Below are 16,173 nucleotides of genomic sequence, written 5' to 3' on the forward strand. Positions count from 1 at the left end.
TTCTTAGAACCTTGAATCTAAATTTATGTGGATTTTATTTTGTAAATTACTCTTTGGTATATGTCATGAAAATTCTATATTTTTGACCATCCTGCTATATATGCAACTTAAGAAATTTTTATTTTTGATGTAAATTACGTAATATTCTATTCTACAGGTTTGTGAGTTTTATGGAGGACCTCTTTCTGAAGCAAGCCCTGTGAAGAACTTGCCTGAGGAGATATCGAGTTTTGCGGACAGTCATGGATTCCAGCTCTTAGGTCAGATTAAAAATGGATTATGCCGGCCACGGGCAATTTTATTCAAAGTCCTTGCAGATGCTGTGGGACTTAAAAGTAAACTTCTTGTGGTAAGCATTTTGCCATCATTATTTTCATTTGATTCAATAGATCAGTTTCATTAGTCTTAGACTTTCACTTCCACACTTTTTTTGGTTAATGTTGGAAAGCTTAGATAATTGAATTTTGAGGAGAATTTAATGAAGTCATAAATTTTTGGACATTTTAAACTTCTAATTTGAAATAGTTTAATAATATAATGAATTTATGACTCCTGTCTATATTGTTCTTTTCATTGGAAGTACAGAAACAGGTTTCAAGATATTTGATTAAATCTGTCAGTCTCATATGCAACAGCTACATCAAAAGAATTCTGAACTGTCCAAGTTTAGGTGACTTTAGTTCACCCAATGGGTTTCTGTTTGTTGATCATTTGAAATTCTCTGTTGTCAGGGTCTACAACCATATGATAAGGCAATTGCATACAGGGAGAGTCTAAAGCATATGTCTCTGTTGGTTGAACTAAATTCTGTGGACATGGTAGTGGATATCATGAGGTCTCCTGGTCAGTTAATACCTTTCTCTGCGAGAGCTCTTATTATCTATCATGTCACTGGATCTGGAGAAGATGATTCAGCAGAGAATGATTCATGTGACTCTCCTCTAGAGCCAAACAGTCCAAACTTTGGTTTTGCAGATAAATTCGAAGGTGAAAGGTAAATTAATTTTGTTTGAGAATGTAAAACAATGCTGCCCATAAAGCAAGTGATACTAGTGGTGGTGAATTTTCAAATTCCTTTTAAATTTTGCAGCCTGAGGGTTTGCAAAACTGTTTTTGTTTTGATGAATAGTTGATCGTTATAGTTTTCCAGCCTTGGTGCTGTGTGACTCTCGCGGGGTGATCCTGTATCCCCCAGCCCTCTTTTTTGTGAATATGTAATTTAATTTTTATATTAATAAAAAGGGACTATTCATCAAAAAACAATTCATTGAGAGTGTAAATAATTCTATTGTAAACTGCTGCAACATAAGATTTATTGCTGGTTGAAACTTATCAGGCCATTATTGATGTGATTCTAAATGTGATGGCCAGAAGCACTACACAAGGCTTCATAACTGAAAAATGTTTCAAAACCTCATATAAAAAGGCAAAAGTATGTCAATATCTGTCCGAATACACAATTTGATTATGATTACTCAACTAAGTGCTTTTTTTCTTTCTTTCTCGGTTCAGATTGTCTTTCTTCTTGTTGGAGCATTGTAAATAATTATGCATATAATGGCTATTTCTAGTCTAGTATGGTTTGAGTTTTGCACACTCAAAAATAATTTATGTATTGTGTCCCATAACTATAATTTTTGGTAAAACATGGTGCATAAATTAGAATAGGAATTTTAGCTTTTCTTCCTCTTTTGTTTTGGGCTGTTTCTTTAGTTTCATGCTTAACTGTATAAAATGGGAAAAAGCATTAGATTAATTAGAATATGTAATGTAACTTTTCTACATTTTTTGTATTAGATAATTTCTTTAGTTTCAAATTGAAATGTATTGCGAATGCAGCCCAGAGCGGGAGGAACACCAAAGTCTTCAATGTTTTTACCCAAGGAAGGGGGATAGTCCATCAAGAGGGCCTTCCTTGCCAAACATAAAACTAAGGCCAGCAATTGAAGGCAAATTAAGGTGATGAGTGCTAGCTTTTTGAATTATAAATTTCCCTCCTACAAATTCTGGTAATGAATGTAGAAATATTGATTTATCTGTGCCATTCGATTTTTTCTTGGTCCTCTTACTTAATGGGACAAGGTCATAAAGAACCAATAATCCTAATTTAGAGACCTGGAAAATTTCTGTGTTCAAACTTAATCTGATACCTAAAATATGTAGTGAGTAACAATCTGGATAGATTTGTTAAATGGTTACAGCCTATCACGAAGCGAACCAGATATTGCAAATGGTTTCTGGCGACGTAGTCGCAGGAAAGCCATTGCTGAACAGCGCACTTCTAGTTCAAGGTGAGTTATTTTGTTAACATGTTTCAATGACTGTACAATTAAGTTGGACTAAAGAAATTGACAATTCAGACTAGACAATTGGATTGCTCATGACAAAAGTTGTGCTGGTGGTGAATGTTGAATATTTATTTAAATACGTAAGAAACATAATACGTGGCATTTAAACATAAGTGTTTCATTGTTTACATCTAGAAATTGGTGGAACTTAAAACTTTTTATATGGGAATAGATTATATCTCATTATTGAATTTTGTGAAACACATGTTTAATATGTTTTAATTTCTCTACCATCTCAACTTTGTGGATGGATAATCATATACTAGTATAAGTTGAATAAAATTTTATTGGCTCAGTCACTAGATACGTTGAATTTCATCCATGAAATTTCAATTTCAGCAAATTTTTACCCTTTCCGAACATATAATATAATTTTTACTGTTATTTAATATAATATTATTTACTTTAAAATGATATTGAGTTATTTAGTTAAATTATTTAGCAACGTTAAACTATTTTGAAAATTTTACAGATATATTACTAATATTTAAAAATACATAAACATATGTAACTTGAAAATTTAATGTCGAATTTTTTTACCAAACTTTTACCCTTGTCGAGTTTCATTAAAATTTTATGATCGATGAACTCGAAGTTGAATTCAAACCTTCCGACTTAGGTCATTGGGTTACAAATTCAAAGTTCCAATTCTTAATGTATCATAGGAGTTGTTGGATGGAGCAAATGAATTGCTATAATTCTTTAGCTGAAATAATTGATTAGTTTGATTATTCCATTGCGATGTTTGAGCAGTCTTCCATGGTGTTGATTTCCTTAGGGGGTAATCACATTTTTTGCACCATTTTGTTTTCTCATGTTTGTTGAGTGATCGATAAATAGTTTTGATCCCAGGGATTCTAGGATGTGCCTGATGTTTACAGTTTTACACATCCGACGAAAACAGAATTAAAAATAGAAAGATAATTGTTCGTTTCAGGAACAGTGTACAACACCTGTAGTTTTGTTTTCATTGCCATATGAGACCTTAGTTTAATAGTTCTGTTCAAACTTCAATGTCATGGATGTTAATTGAATTTCAGTTCTTTCTAAAGTCTGGTATGTTATATAAATTTCAGATCTACTATTTTTTGATTTGATATATTTTATTATTTTCTCTCCTTGCTGCTACCAAATTCCAGCAAACAATATGCTGTCCCTGAAATGTGTCTGCTGCTACTCATCTGGAGGGCAATGGGAGCCACAACATGTTAGTCCACTAGGGATAATTCTCGACAGTAAGAATGAAGTTTTTTGTTTTAAAAAAAAACGTACAAAGAATACAAAGAAGCAGATCAGAGATAAACAGTACAAAGAAGAGAGAGTGCTTTACAAGGATGTATATTGGAAGAGCTAGAAAGTTCTGTACAGTGGCATTGCTGGAAGTGTTGTATTATGATCTAGGATATTGGCCATACCAATATGCTGTTTTTACAGCACAGGAGTTGTACAATATAGGTAGAATAAATAACCTGCCATACAGATGGATGAAGCCCTCTCAAGAAGGGACACTATCTTATGGAAATCTGTCATACAATGTAGATTGGGAGCCCTCTAGAAGGAGCTAGTACGCTGAAATGAGGAAGTCATACTGTGCGATGAGCACACGATTATACTGAGGGGTTCGGGGGGGGTGGTGGGTGGATCAGTATAATAACAACTTTGTGAATTTAAAATTTATATCCAAATAATAACTTCAATACTGAAATCAACATTTATGCACATGAACACAATAACAAAAGATTTATGTGTGAGCCTAGTGGAGGAGAAAACCATGGCAAATTAATCGCTTTTATATAACTTTGATCTTTTACAATATTGTGTAGGCTCCAACCTTGATTTTTACGAGCACCAACCCGCTGGAAGCTGCAACCCTGACTGTTTGAAGGCACCGACCTTGAAGCAAAGCACCTACTTCACTTATGAACTAAAATCTGAATTTCCTTTTTAACTTTTGTTGCTCTTACAACAGATAATGGATACTATTAAGCTCTCTTGCTTTGAAGTCGGCCAATGAATTTTTTTGACTCTTCACACACACACACACACACACACACACACACACCAAATTAAAAATCTGAATATATATTTCTTATCTTGCTTCCTTACTTCTTTGTTATAAGTTTCCTTAGTGTCTCTTCCTTGTAACCCATAAGTTGTTGACATTTGTAGAACATTTCACAAGATGAAACAAGTCCACATGCAACCATGCCATCCAAATCAGAACTGGCTATTACATCCCAGTCACATATAATTACTTTCAAGGTGTCAACTTTTTGATTTAAAGATGCAATCAGGTCACGCAACATCTCTTCAATACTTCTGATACGTTCAAGAACTTTGACCGCATTTTTGATGGCCTGAACTTCTTTGGAGACGACTTCTCCAAACCAAGTCTTGGCCGCTTCCATTATCTGTTTCTCCCGAGGTGTTTGAGATTGTAATAACCCCAATAGTTTATAACTTCTTCCAACACCAAAAATCTTTATACTTCAGTTGTTTGACATTTCGCCAAACACTTTGCAAGCAAGGGTCCTCTGACTGATATAACTTTTCAGATTGCTGCAGTGATTCTTGTTTGGATTTGCCTCAAAGAGAATGCTTACAAAAGACTCCAAATTGTCTAAACAATGACCTAACATAAATGTGCAACTAATTTTGGCAATAGTGAATGCATATATGAGTTCTAATCATGAAAATGATCACCTACAGCCAACTGGTATTTTAACAAACAGTTGGTATGCAAGCTAACTGGCTGATAAAAAATGATATATTAACGCTCAAAGACAACGATTAATGACCAGCAATTGTATCTCCTTGATTGAGAATGAGTATCCAATACAATATTCATACTAAGTTAGCCAAGACTCTTGGCATTTACAAAGATATCAAAATATGATGATTGCTGGTAAAGTAATATGCATCTACAGCTGCCAATGAAAACTAATGCAACACTAAATATGTAACTTCAATACTTCCCTACATCAGTACGCTAATCACATGCATGATTAAATACAACTAAAGCCATGGATTGCTGATACCATTGTGAGGAATGTAAAAATGAATGATATCTCTATTAATGAATGATAGGTTTGATACGAAATGACAATTACAACAGCACTCTATAGTGAAAGGCAACTATGAAAATACACATCAGACTTGGCATAGAGGTATTGCAATACCACTGAACAAAAAATAACCTCCTCAAGTGCCCAAGTCGTGCCTCTCTAGTTGCTGCCCCTGATTGTAGATGGCTGTAATAATTTTCTTTGCTTTTTCGAATTCGCTTTTTCGGATTGCTTTTTCGGACCTGCTTTTTCGGCCTGCTTTTTCGATTCTGCTTTTTCGGCCTGCTTTTTCGAACTGCTTTTTCGGCCTGCTTTTTTTGGACTGCTTTTTCGGCCTGCTTTTTCGAACTGCTTTTTCGTACTCAAATAATTTTTTCAATGTAGCACAAATAGAAGACTGAAGTATCTTCCTCCCAGCTGCAATAATTCAATTGATATTTCACACCCTCAAAATCGCGTACCAATTGAGAGTTTTCGTTCTCAATGGCCACAAATATTTTTTCTCAATGTAACACAAATAGAAGACTGAAGTATCTTCCTCTCAGCTGCAATAATTCAAGTGATATTTCACACCCTCAAAATTGCGTACCAATTGAAAGTTTTCGTTCTCAATGGCCAGTTGTGACTATTGCAGAAACCCTAGGCTCCACAATGCACATCAACAAACATCAACATCAACAACAAAAAATCTGGATGATTAGAATGAAGCTCGGGGTGCCTATTTATTTTTTTTCTCCACTTTCTCCAGAAGCTTCTAGTACATTATTTTGTTTTATCTATTAAGTGACTTTATAAAATATTTTATAATTCAAGTCACTTTATTAAATTAATTAAATATAAAGTTACCTTTTAATATCTATTTATTTGATAACTTTATAAATAATTAGCTTAATACCACTTATTTATTTAATTAAAATAATTAATTAGTCATCCTCATAAAATATTCATTATTTTGGATAACCTAATTACTTAAATTAATTAAATCAAATTGCCTCCAAAATAGGGACATGACAGAGATGTAGTGACTACATGTGAAGATTGTTGTTGAATAACCTGATTTAGGCAAGCAAACTCCTGCTTGAGCTGATTCTTCTTCTCCCACAATTGATTATTGCTCTTTGATACATTAGCAAGTGCATCTTGAGCATGTTGTAGACAACCTAGCCATGATTTCTTACCAAGTTCAGTTTTTGGTGACCTTGTAATCCGAACGGTTAAGTTCTTCAACTGGTTTGTCCACAAATAGTTCAACAACCTCTATAAACTTAGTCTTTTTAAAATCCACTAAAATTTTTCAAACAATCTTGTCTTTCAAAGATTTAGACTTAGTTTTATTGATAGGAAGATTATTTGGGGGTAACACAACCTTCCTTCTTTTCATAATGATCTTGCCCAACCATGCAAGCAAACTAAAACCTTCATCTGATGAAACAGGGACAGTGGCAACCATAGACATTGATCTTGATTGTATTTCCATTGTGACCAAACATGCTTCAGTTTGCACAACTGAATTCATGGGTACCTCGTGAGAAGATTCTGTCATGAACAGTTCCAAGCTAGTCATTGAAGTATCAAGTTGGGAAACTTGATCTTCTATGAGAGTTGGGATATCTTCAAACACATTTCCCAAATTCACACTGTTCAGTTGTGAGAATAGGGGGAGCTGTTGAAGAGATAGGAAGTGCTAATGTGTTTACTTCCAAGGCAGGGATGGTAGGTGTGAAAACAGTGAAGAATGAATCCACATTATCATCTATAACACCCAAAAAAAGTGTTTGCTGAATGAATGAACCTTGATTATTTATTGCTCGTGGAGGGGAAGTGATCATAACCTCTCTTTCTTCCTCTTCATCCTCCTCATCAGGTTCTTCCTCTTTGTCCTCCTCAGATTCCTCAGACTCTTGAGCTTGCATAGTTGCTTGAGAGGATTCTTGAGGCGATTTAGACCCCTTTCTGCCTTTCAACTTGAACTTGAGAGATTTAGTTGGAACAAAGTAAGATGCAACATCTTTACTTGAAATTTCTATCCGAGATGTTCTTCCAACTGGTCCAAAATTACCACAATCTACCATGAGCTTATGATGCACCCTCTTGAGATCTTTGATCTTTAACCATTTGTTGGTGTTTGCCAAGATGGACTAGAATCTATCAAAGATAGAAATAGCTTCTTTCTGTTGCCAATGTATGGGAAAAGGGCACCGCTTGTCAAAACCAACCTAATGATTTTGTGGGTCAAGAATGTTGCCATTATGTTCAATTTGTAGATTGGGCAGAATTTCAAGCATGTTAAGATCAATAATCTGCTGTAATGTAAGCCTGTAGTAATAAATCTTCATGATGTCCAGCTCCGTGTGTAAATCAATCCATAGGTCCTTTATACGATGAACATGGGTGAATGCTGTTTTGATTATTGAGTGCATTCCTCGGTGATCAATCAAAATCATAGCTAGCTTTGAACTTGTTCAACGTGATAAGCTGAAGTTTTGCCTCCATATTTTTTGCCTTGTAGATTGAATTGATCATATACTTATTAATCACCAGGGGCTTGGCTGTAGTGATACCGAATCCTGGCCTATGCCCCTTTGAAATACCCAACTCTCAAATAAGTGAAAGTTGGAAATTGCAGAAAGATGCAACCATATTGACTTACCTTGTCCAAAGCTTCATCAGACACTCTCTTGATTACGTCTTGTTTATTAAAATAAAGACTGGAAATGTCCAAAAAATGCATCTTGAACTCTCCTATAGTGATATTTCCCATGTGCCAAAGTGATTTGGTCATAGTAGTCCCAAATAAGAACTTGAAGCCGATCTCTTTTGGTTGAACGCCCTGATAAAGATCCCATCAATGTGGCAATGTCAAGCTAATAAGATGTCCTCAGAAAATAAGTTCTTCGTTATCAAAGATTTGAAAGATGAATTTGTACATCCATGGTTCAAAATAATAAGATTCTTTGAGACCACATACCCTGCTAAGTAGAGTAATCAAGTCTTTATACTCTAACTTGAAGCTAGATCTGCGAATGGTTTTAGGCCATCTTGAAAAATTGTTTCTTCTGACATACAACCAATATGCATAAATACCTTTGATAATCTAACTTATTATCGTTTCATATATCTAGAGACATCTCTTTTGACAGATCCACACATTCTGCACTTTGAGGAACTTTAAAGATTTGTTCAATAACCTCTAGGTAGAGGTTAATGATGACCTTAACCTCTGCATCCTTGATTGTTTTAGCCTTTTGACTAAAATGCCATGCTCATCCTAAGATGAATTCCAGTTTAAGGCAGCCATAGAGAAAGTAGACACCAAATGAATCTTACTTTTCTTGATGCATTTCATTTCCTAATTATTAGGAGTTTGGACCCTTCGTAAGAAATGAGCCATATCAATGTGCCTAGTCTCTATGTCAGAAACATGATCCAGAGGCAATGAAACTTGAGATGGAGATGCATGAGCTAACTCTGTATCATATTGAAACTTCATATTTCCTTTGGACTTTGAAGCAGAGGGCATCTCTCATGCAGCAACATGAAAATTCCAAAAGGTGAACACATCATTAGAGGATATTGATTTTATAAAGATGTTGATTCTTGAGTGGCAACAATGAATCTATGAAGGATAATATGCTCGAAGTTTTGATTAGATACTTAAAGATCTTATGCAATGGCTTTTGAATGGAAATGTAATGTCCCCACTTTAGCAGTTGTCCAATTGTGTGACCGTTAGTGTTTTATTTTATTTTATTTATCCCACTTTGCTTGTGAAAAGTGGTCAACCCTATGAAGTAGGAATAAAAGGAGAGCTTGCGGCTATTGTAGGCAGGTTGAATATGAGAAAAAATTGGATGTGAGAGTCACGGATATGTTCTTAGCATTAGAGGATGTCTAACCTCTCTTGTGACATTTTAGACGTCATTCTCTTGGGGTTTGGCTTTTGGAATTCATTGCTATCAGCCTCATTAACAGGCAGCTTGGGCGCATTTCCAGCTATAGGTGGATTGGGTGTTTTCTCATATCATTCCCACTCCTACGATACTTATGCCATTATGAAGGGATGATTTTACATGTTATAATGCTGGAGTAATTAGTGAGTAAAAAAGTTTGCTATGTATTTGATTTTATTAGTTTGAAAACTAATATTATTTCAACAGGTTTGCATAAATTCCTTCTTTTTCATGTTATGTGGTTTCAAATCTATGCAAAGACATTAAAATCTCTATCAGCAGTTGGTTCAATTTTTGGGCATTTCTAGGGTGCTCATTACAGTGGTATCAGAGCTATAAGTCTTGCCATCTTGTGGAGGTCTTATAGGGAATTTGGAACAGTTGGATAGAGGGAAAAGTGTTTGACAAAATGTCAAAAACACTAAAATCAGAAATTAAAATGCCTAAGCATTTATGTTTGAGCATGCAACAGGGGCTTTATAATTTCCAAAATACCAGAGCAAGACAAAGTAGGAGGTCAGACTTGCAGAGCGAGCAATCTAGTTCATCCATGCAGAGGGACATACAATCCAGTTATATAGACATAGAGGAGATATTCTTTGAACAAGACAACACTATGGGTGACCGAGATGACAAGGATACAGGATTAGGTGGAGGCAAGAATACTGGTCCAGATAGGAGGTAATGTTCAGACAGTTACTGGGTACATTAGAGGAGGGGCAACGTATGCAACAGGAGCAGAATAGGTGAATGGATATGATGTTGCAGCTTATGGCTGGACAGATGGGCGTTAATATTAATCTAGGTGATGCCAACAATGGAAACAATAACAATGGGGGAAACGATAACAATAGGGGCAATGATAATAATGGAGGCTGAGACAACAACAATGTTCTTGAGAATAACATTAATGGTAATAATGGACATGGAAACAATGGGAATGAGGTTGATAACTTTAGACATGTTGTACGCCCAGCTCGAACAACGAGCTCGAGACCTGTTCTACCCTCCTTCCCATCCAGAGATCCGGTTCAACCAGTAAATGAACCGCAGATTACCGAGTTACAGGATTCAAGAGGGACTGGGAGGCTAGTGGACCGGAGTTTCAGGCGGATATTTCCCTCAGAGATTATACGGATTTGAGGATGGGACACATGCCCAGATCAGGAGGGAGAAGTCAAAACTTTGAGCTGAGAAAGAAAGTTTCGAAACTTTCTTTACCTTATTATGATGCTTCAGGGAAGATGACTACATGAGCTTGGGTGCAAAAGGTAGATACATACTTCCAGCTAAATCCTATGCCTAAGGAGGAGGCTATCAAGTATGTGCCTATTCATTTGGATGGTCCAGCGCATGAGTGGTGGCACAACGGCATGGTAATCTTGGGACATAATTAGATCACATCTTATGAGGAGTTCACTGAGAGACTCATAGAGAGATTTGATACCAAAGATCCCGAGTTACAATTTAAGAAGTTGGCACAACTCAATCAGCGGGAATCAGTTAAGGCGTATATTAGTGAATTTCAGAGGTTAGCTATGTTGGTCATAGATATGTCAAAGAGGAGATTAGTCGTGTTGTTTATGGACGAACTCTCAGATCCCTTGAGGGGTTGGGTCAAGGGGCATGACTCAGCTACATTACAGGAGGCCACTAAAAAGGCTCGTGACCTAGCACCTTCTTCTTTTAGGAGCAGATTTCAGCATAGGGATTCATATATGATGAAGTACAAGGAGAAGGACAAAAAATCTTTTCACAAGGATGCTCAGCCAAAAAGGGATAATAAATTGGATAATGACATTGGAATGAGTTGAGGAGGAAGAAGCTATGTTTTCATTGTAGAGAGGCTTGGGACTTATCTCATAAGTGTCCTCTCAAGGCTAAGGCAAATCAAACGAAGAATTTCTCAGCAGAGGAGTCACAGTGAGAGAGGGAGGATCAACACACTGATTCAGACGAGGATAGAACTACAGAGGAGAGCAACATTCTTGAGGATGAGAAGTCATTTGCACAATTAACGAGGGCTCAAAAGGTAATCACATTTAAGGTTAGGGGTACTATCCAGGGGTAGAAAGTGATCTCACTCATTGACACTAGGGCTACACATAATTTCATAGATGCACAATTAGTAGCCAAGAGAGGTTTATAGACCGAGCACGTCGGGTTTAGAGTCATGGTAGCTAATGGTGACAAATTATTATGCACTCGAAAGATATGTAATCTTCATATCAAGTTTGGAGATGGCTATGAGTTGGAGGATGAGTTCTATGTAGTAGACATGGGAGACTATGGTGTCATCCTCGACATGACATGGATGGCCTCGCTAGTTCAGTTCGCACTCAACCTAGCAAAATTGGAGATGAGGTTTCAGCATGGGGGCAAAACTATTGTCCTTAGAGGACTTTTAGATTGCAGTTGCAGAATTATCTCGTTGAGGAGAATGTAGAGATTGTTTTGGCATGATGATGCACCTACAGTTGGAGATCCAGGGGTCTTTAAGACCTACAAGCAGATCTGTGAGCGGTTCACATGGAAAGGGCTCAAGGATGATGTTTAGAAGCATGTCAGGGAGTGTGCAGTTTGTTAACAAAATAAGGGAGAGCACACATATCTTGCAGGGTTGTTACAACCGTTGCCTATTTTGGATAGAAAATGGAAAAGTATTTCTATGGACTTCATCACCTGGTTACCACGAGTATAGGGGAGAGATTGCATCTATGTGGTAGTTGACCAACTGACAAAGTTTGCTCACTTCTTTGCTATTCCATCCACCTATACAGCAGCACAAGCGGCCAATCTTTTCTTCAAAGAGATATTCAAGTTACATGGGCTACCTAGTTTCATTGTTAGTGACCAGGATAGTAAATTTATGAGTGTTTTTTGGTAGGAATTGTTTGGATTGTGCGGCACAAATCTTACACCTAGCACTAGTTATCATTCACAGATAGATGGGTAGACGAAGATTGTGAATAAATGGGTGCAAGGATATTTGAGGAACTATGTGACTACACAATAGAGAGCTTGGGTCAAATGGCTACATATGGGAGAGTACTGTTATAACACCACTGATCATATGTCCATCAAGATGAGTCCATTCAGGGCAGTGTACGGTTATGAAGCAACTAGTTTCATGGATATGGTTTTGGGCAATAGTAGAGTGCCCAAAGCCAAAGACTTCTTGTAGGATAGTCAGGATATTTTGAGGGTGCTCAAGGAGAATATACAAGAAGCCCAAAATCAGCAGAAATTGTATGCTGACCAGGACTGGACATAGCGCAGCTTTGAGGTTGGGGATATGGTTTACTTGAGGTTACAACCATATAGACAATCATCACTCAAGAAGAGCGGAGCAGAGAAGTTGAAGCCTAGGTTTTATGGTCCCTACAAAGTGATTTGTAGGGTGGGCGAGGTTGCCTACGAGATTGAGCTTCCAAAGGGCAGTCGGGTGCATAATGTGTTTCATGTGTTGAGGCTTAAGAAAGCCATCGGTCAGAGAGTTGTGCCTTTTGCAGGTTTTCCACCATTAGACGAGGAGGGGAAGCTCGTATTGATTCTTGAGGCTACTCCGGAGACAAGGGAGAGGACTTTGCGGAACAGGGTGATTAAAGATTATTTAGTCAAATGGAGAGACCTGCCAGAGGAAGATGCTACTTGGGAGAGTGAGCAGGGGTTATAGCAAATAGGACTGAGATTGCTTGGGGACAAGTAATTTCAAGGGGGCGGATTGTAATGTCCCCACTTCAGCAGTTGTCCAGTTGTGTGACCATTAGCCTTTTATTTTATTTTATTTATCTCACATTGCTTGTGAAAAGTGGTCAATCCTATGAAGTAGGAATAAAAGGAGAGCTTGTTGCTATTGTTAGGCAGGTTGAATATGAGAAGAAATTGGATGTGAGTGTTACGGATTTGTTCTTGGCATTAGAGGATGTCTATCCTCTCTTGTGACATTCTAGATGTCATTCGCTTGGGGTTTGGCCTTTGGAATTCATTGCTATCAGCTTCATTAACAGGTAGCTTGGGCGCATTTTCAGCTATAGGCAGATTGGGTGGTTGCTCATATCATTCCCACTCCTTGTCCAATACTTATGCCATTGTGAAGGGATGATTTTACATGTTATAATGCTAGAGTAATTAGTGAGTAGAAAAGTTTGCTATGTATTTGATTTTATTAGTTTGAAAACTAATATTATTTCAATAGGTTTGCATAAATTCCTTCTTTTTCATGTTATGTGGTTTCAAATCTATGCAAAGACATTAAAATCTCTATCAGCAGTTGGTTCAGTTTTTGGACGTTTCCAGGGTGCCCATTACAGGAAATGATAAGCATATGCAAAGGGCTGAAATGAGATTCAGGAGATTAAATGCATGTAAGTAAAGACGAGTTTTTATGTAAATGCTTTGGGAGGTGTAGGCTAGGCACATGGGAATGAGTGCAAATGATAACTTTGGATTTTTAAAGAGCGACCTTTAACCAAAATTGGGTTCTCCAGATGTAATTACATGTAATAGTTGTTTTTGATGTGAACATGCAATTAGGTTTGGAGGATGGAAATATATGTAATTGGGAATGAAGGATGAAATTACATGTAAATGCAGATGGAGAATGAGATGACATGTAAACGCATATAGAGAATGAGATGTAATGTGCTTGGCATGTGTTGATGAATATGGAGTGAAATGATGCAGTTGCTTGAAAAGATGAAAAGTACAATGAAGTGAAATGATCTCATGATCTTGGGAAAGAACTTGTAACTTCTTCGAAAAGAAGGAAAACAAATCAGCAACCAAACAACCAATGAAACTAAACACAAAACAAAACCATAGCTTTTGGCTTTGACTCAAACATGTCAAAAAACAAGTTGCTTTCTTATGAAAAATCTAATTTGGAATTTGGGGAAATTCCAAACACTAAAAAATGGAAGTTCTCATCTTATTGAAAGAAAATTTGCACTTTACATGGCACATCTTTGCACAAATGTACAAGGATTAATGAAAAGATGCAAAGAAATAGCAAGGGATTGAAAACTTTAAGTTACTTGGTAATCAAAGAGCCAAATGTGGAGGATTGATAGGTTTGAAGAAAAGTTCTCCTCTAATTTTGAATCTACAACCATCTTGACTTCAAGGATGAATGAAAAGATGCAAAGAAATAGCAAGGGATTGAAAACTTCAACTTACTTGGTAATCAAAGAGCCAAATGTGGAGGATTGATAGGTTTTACGAATGGTTCTCCTCTAATTTCGAATCTACAACCATCTTGACTTCTTCAACACTTGCAAATGGTGGCTTTTAATGGGCAATCAATGGGGCGTTTTTGTATATGGATGCCAAAAGCATGCTCTTTAATCACCAATATGCAAGACATTTTTTGTAAATACCATGTTTACCAAAAACGTGATCTCAATATGCAATGACATGAATCATTTTCTGCATTGGATGGAAAAAACGTGGTCACCAAATGTAAGATCATACATTCAAAGGTCAAAGGACTCCTCTTTGGCTCAAAAAGTGATAAAAAATGTGATCTCTATACTCCAAATCTGGGCTTTTTTTATGGTAAAGCGTGGTCTCAATAACAATGAAAAGTAACGTTTTTTGCAACAAATACTATCACCAAATGCATGGATACAAATTGAAATGCAAAAACTCCTTCATGTGGATTGATTTCATGGATAAAATTGAAGAAATCTGGAGTTTATCACCAAAAACATGCCCTTAATAAGCATAAACATGGACATTTTTGCCCTGTTTTGCAAAATTGTGGTCTTAAGATGCATTTGCATGTGATGGAAAGTCCAAACACACTCTTGGGAAGGTATTACATGTTTTAAAATACATGAGACTTGGTCTCTTATGCAAATCACTCTTCTAGTGCATTTGCATCTTTTAAAATACATGCTTTTGGAGTCAAGAGGCAAATTGCACTCTTGGAGACCCAATGCATGTTTTAAAATACATGTATTTACATGTTTTAGGTATTCCAAAATGACTATTGCAAAATCACAGTCTCTAGAAACGGGTTGGAATATGCACAACTTAAATGATCGATTAAGCACCTGTCTAATTGAATTTTTAGGAAATATCACGTAATTGGGTAAAAAATAACATTTACACTATACAATTAATATATTATGTGCAAATATCATTTCAAAAAGTAATATTAACTGAAATGTTTTGAATTAAAACATAAAGTAACTCCAAAAATAAATCAAACTATATATAATAAAGTCACTTAAGTGAAAAATTTAAAAAACAGCTCAACATGAAAATATAGCATAAAGTGCTTTCTAGTCACTTAAGTGATAAATTTAAGTGATGAAGTAACTTAAAAACATAACATAAACTGTGAATTTATGTTTTATTTTCAAAAAGTGAATGTCGACATTAAAATGTAACATGATATTTTAATTTATGCAATTGCTTTTGGGAAATTGAAAATCATATTGCCAATCTTTTTCAAAAGTGAAATATTTATCAACTCTATAGGGAAATTAGGAAATACAATCCATCTGAAGGTCGAAGAGATGGGTAATTTTGACAGGTCTAGATTTGTGCTCCATTCAAAAGAGGATATTGGGAAGCCCTTAAGTTCTATAGGCGGCCAAGAGATAAGTCTATCTGTGGTAATCTGATCCTAACATTCAACAAAAATAAAACCTTTTTCATCTTTGATTACGCATACCTTTCCTCTGAATTTTGATTTGAGCCATGGAACAAAGTCGAAGTCAGATAGTGTACTGTTGGGCTTGAATGCAATGAGCCATAGTTTATGACATTCCTCCCATAATCTTTTGGTCGTAGGATTACTTA

The 16,173-nt window shown here is 36.2% G+C and overlaps 1 protein-coding gene across 3 annotated transcripts in view; it reads left to right on the forward strand.

The window, feature by feature from the left end:
• LOC149566727 (putative serine/threonine-protein kinase SIS8) overlaps window positions 1-16,173 on the forward strand; it is a 256,215-nt gene that overhangs the window by 116,145 nt on the left and 123,897 nt on the right. For all 3 annotated transcript variants that reach the window (XM_089820069.1, XM_089820068.1, XM_089820070.1), the window contains 4 exons: window positions 158-349; window positions 732-994; window positions 1,840-1,959; window positions 2,202-2,291. In XM_089820069.1, the coding sequence (XP_089676195.1) occupies window positions 158-349; window positions 732-994; window positions 1,840-1,959; window positions 2,202-2,291 (665 nt within the window). The remainder of the gene's footprint in view (window positions 1-157; window positions 350-731; window positions 995-1,839; window positions 1,960-2,201; window positions 2,292-16,173) is intronic.

The sequence above is a fragment of the Cupressus sempervirens genome, chromosome 3 (assembly GCF_028749045.1).
Source record: "Cupressus sempervirens isolate cs-2001-9-10 chromosome 3, ASM2874904v1, whole genome shotgun sequence".
Lineage (NCBI taxonomy): Eukaryota > Viridiplantae > Streptophyta > Pinopsida > Cupressales > Cupressaceae > Cupressus > Cupressus sempervirens.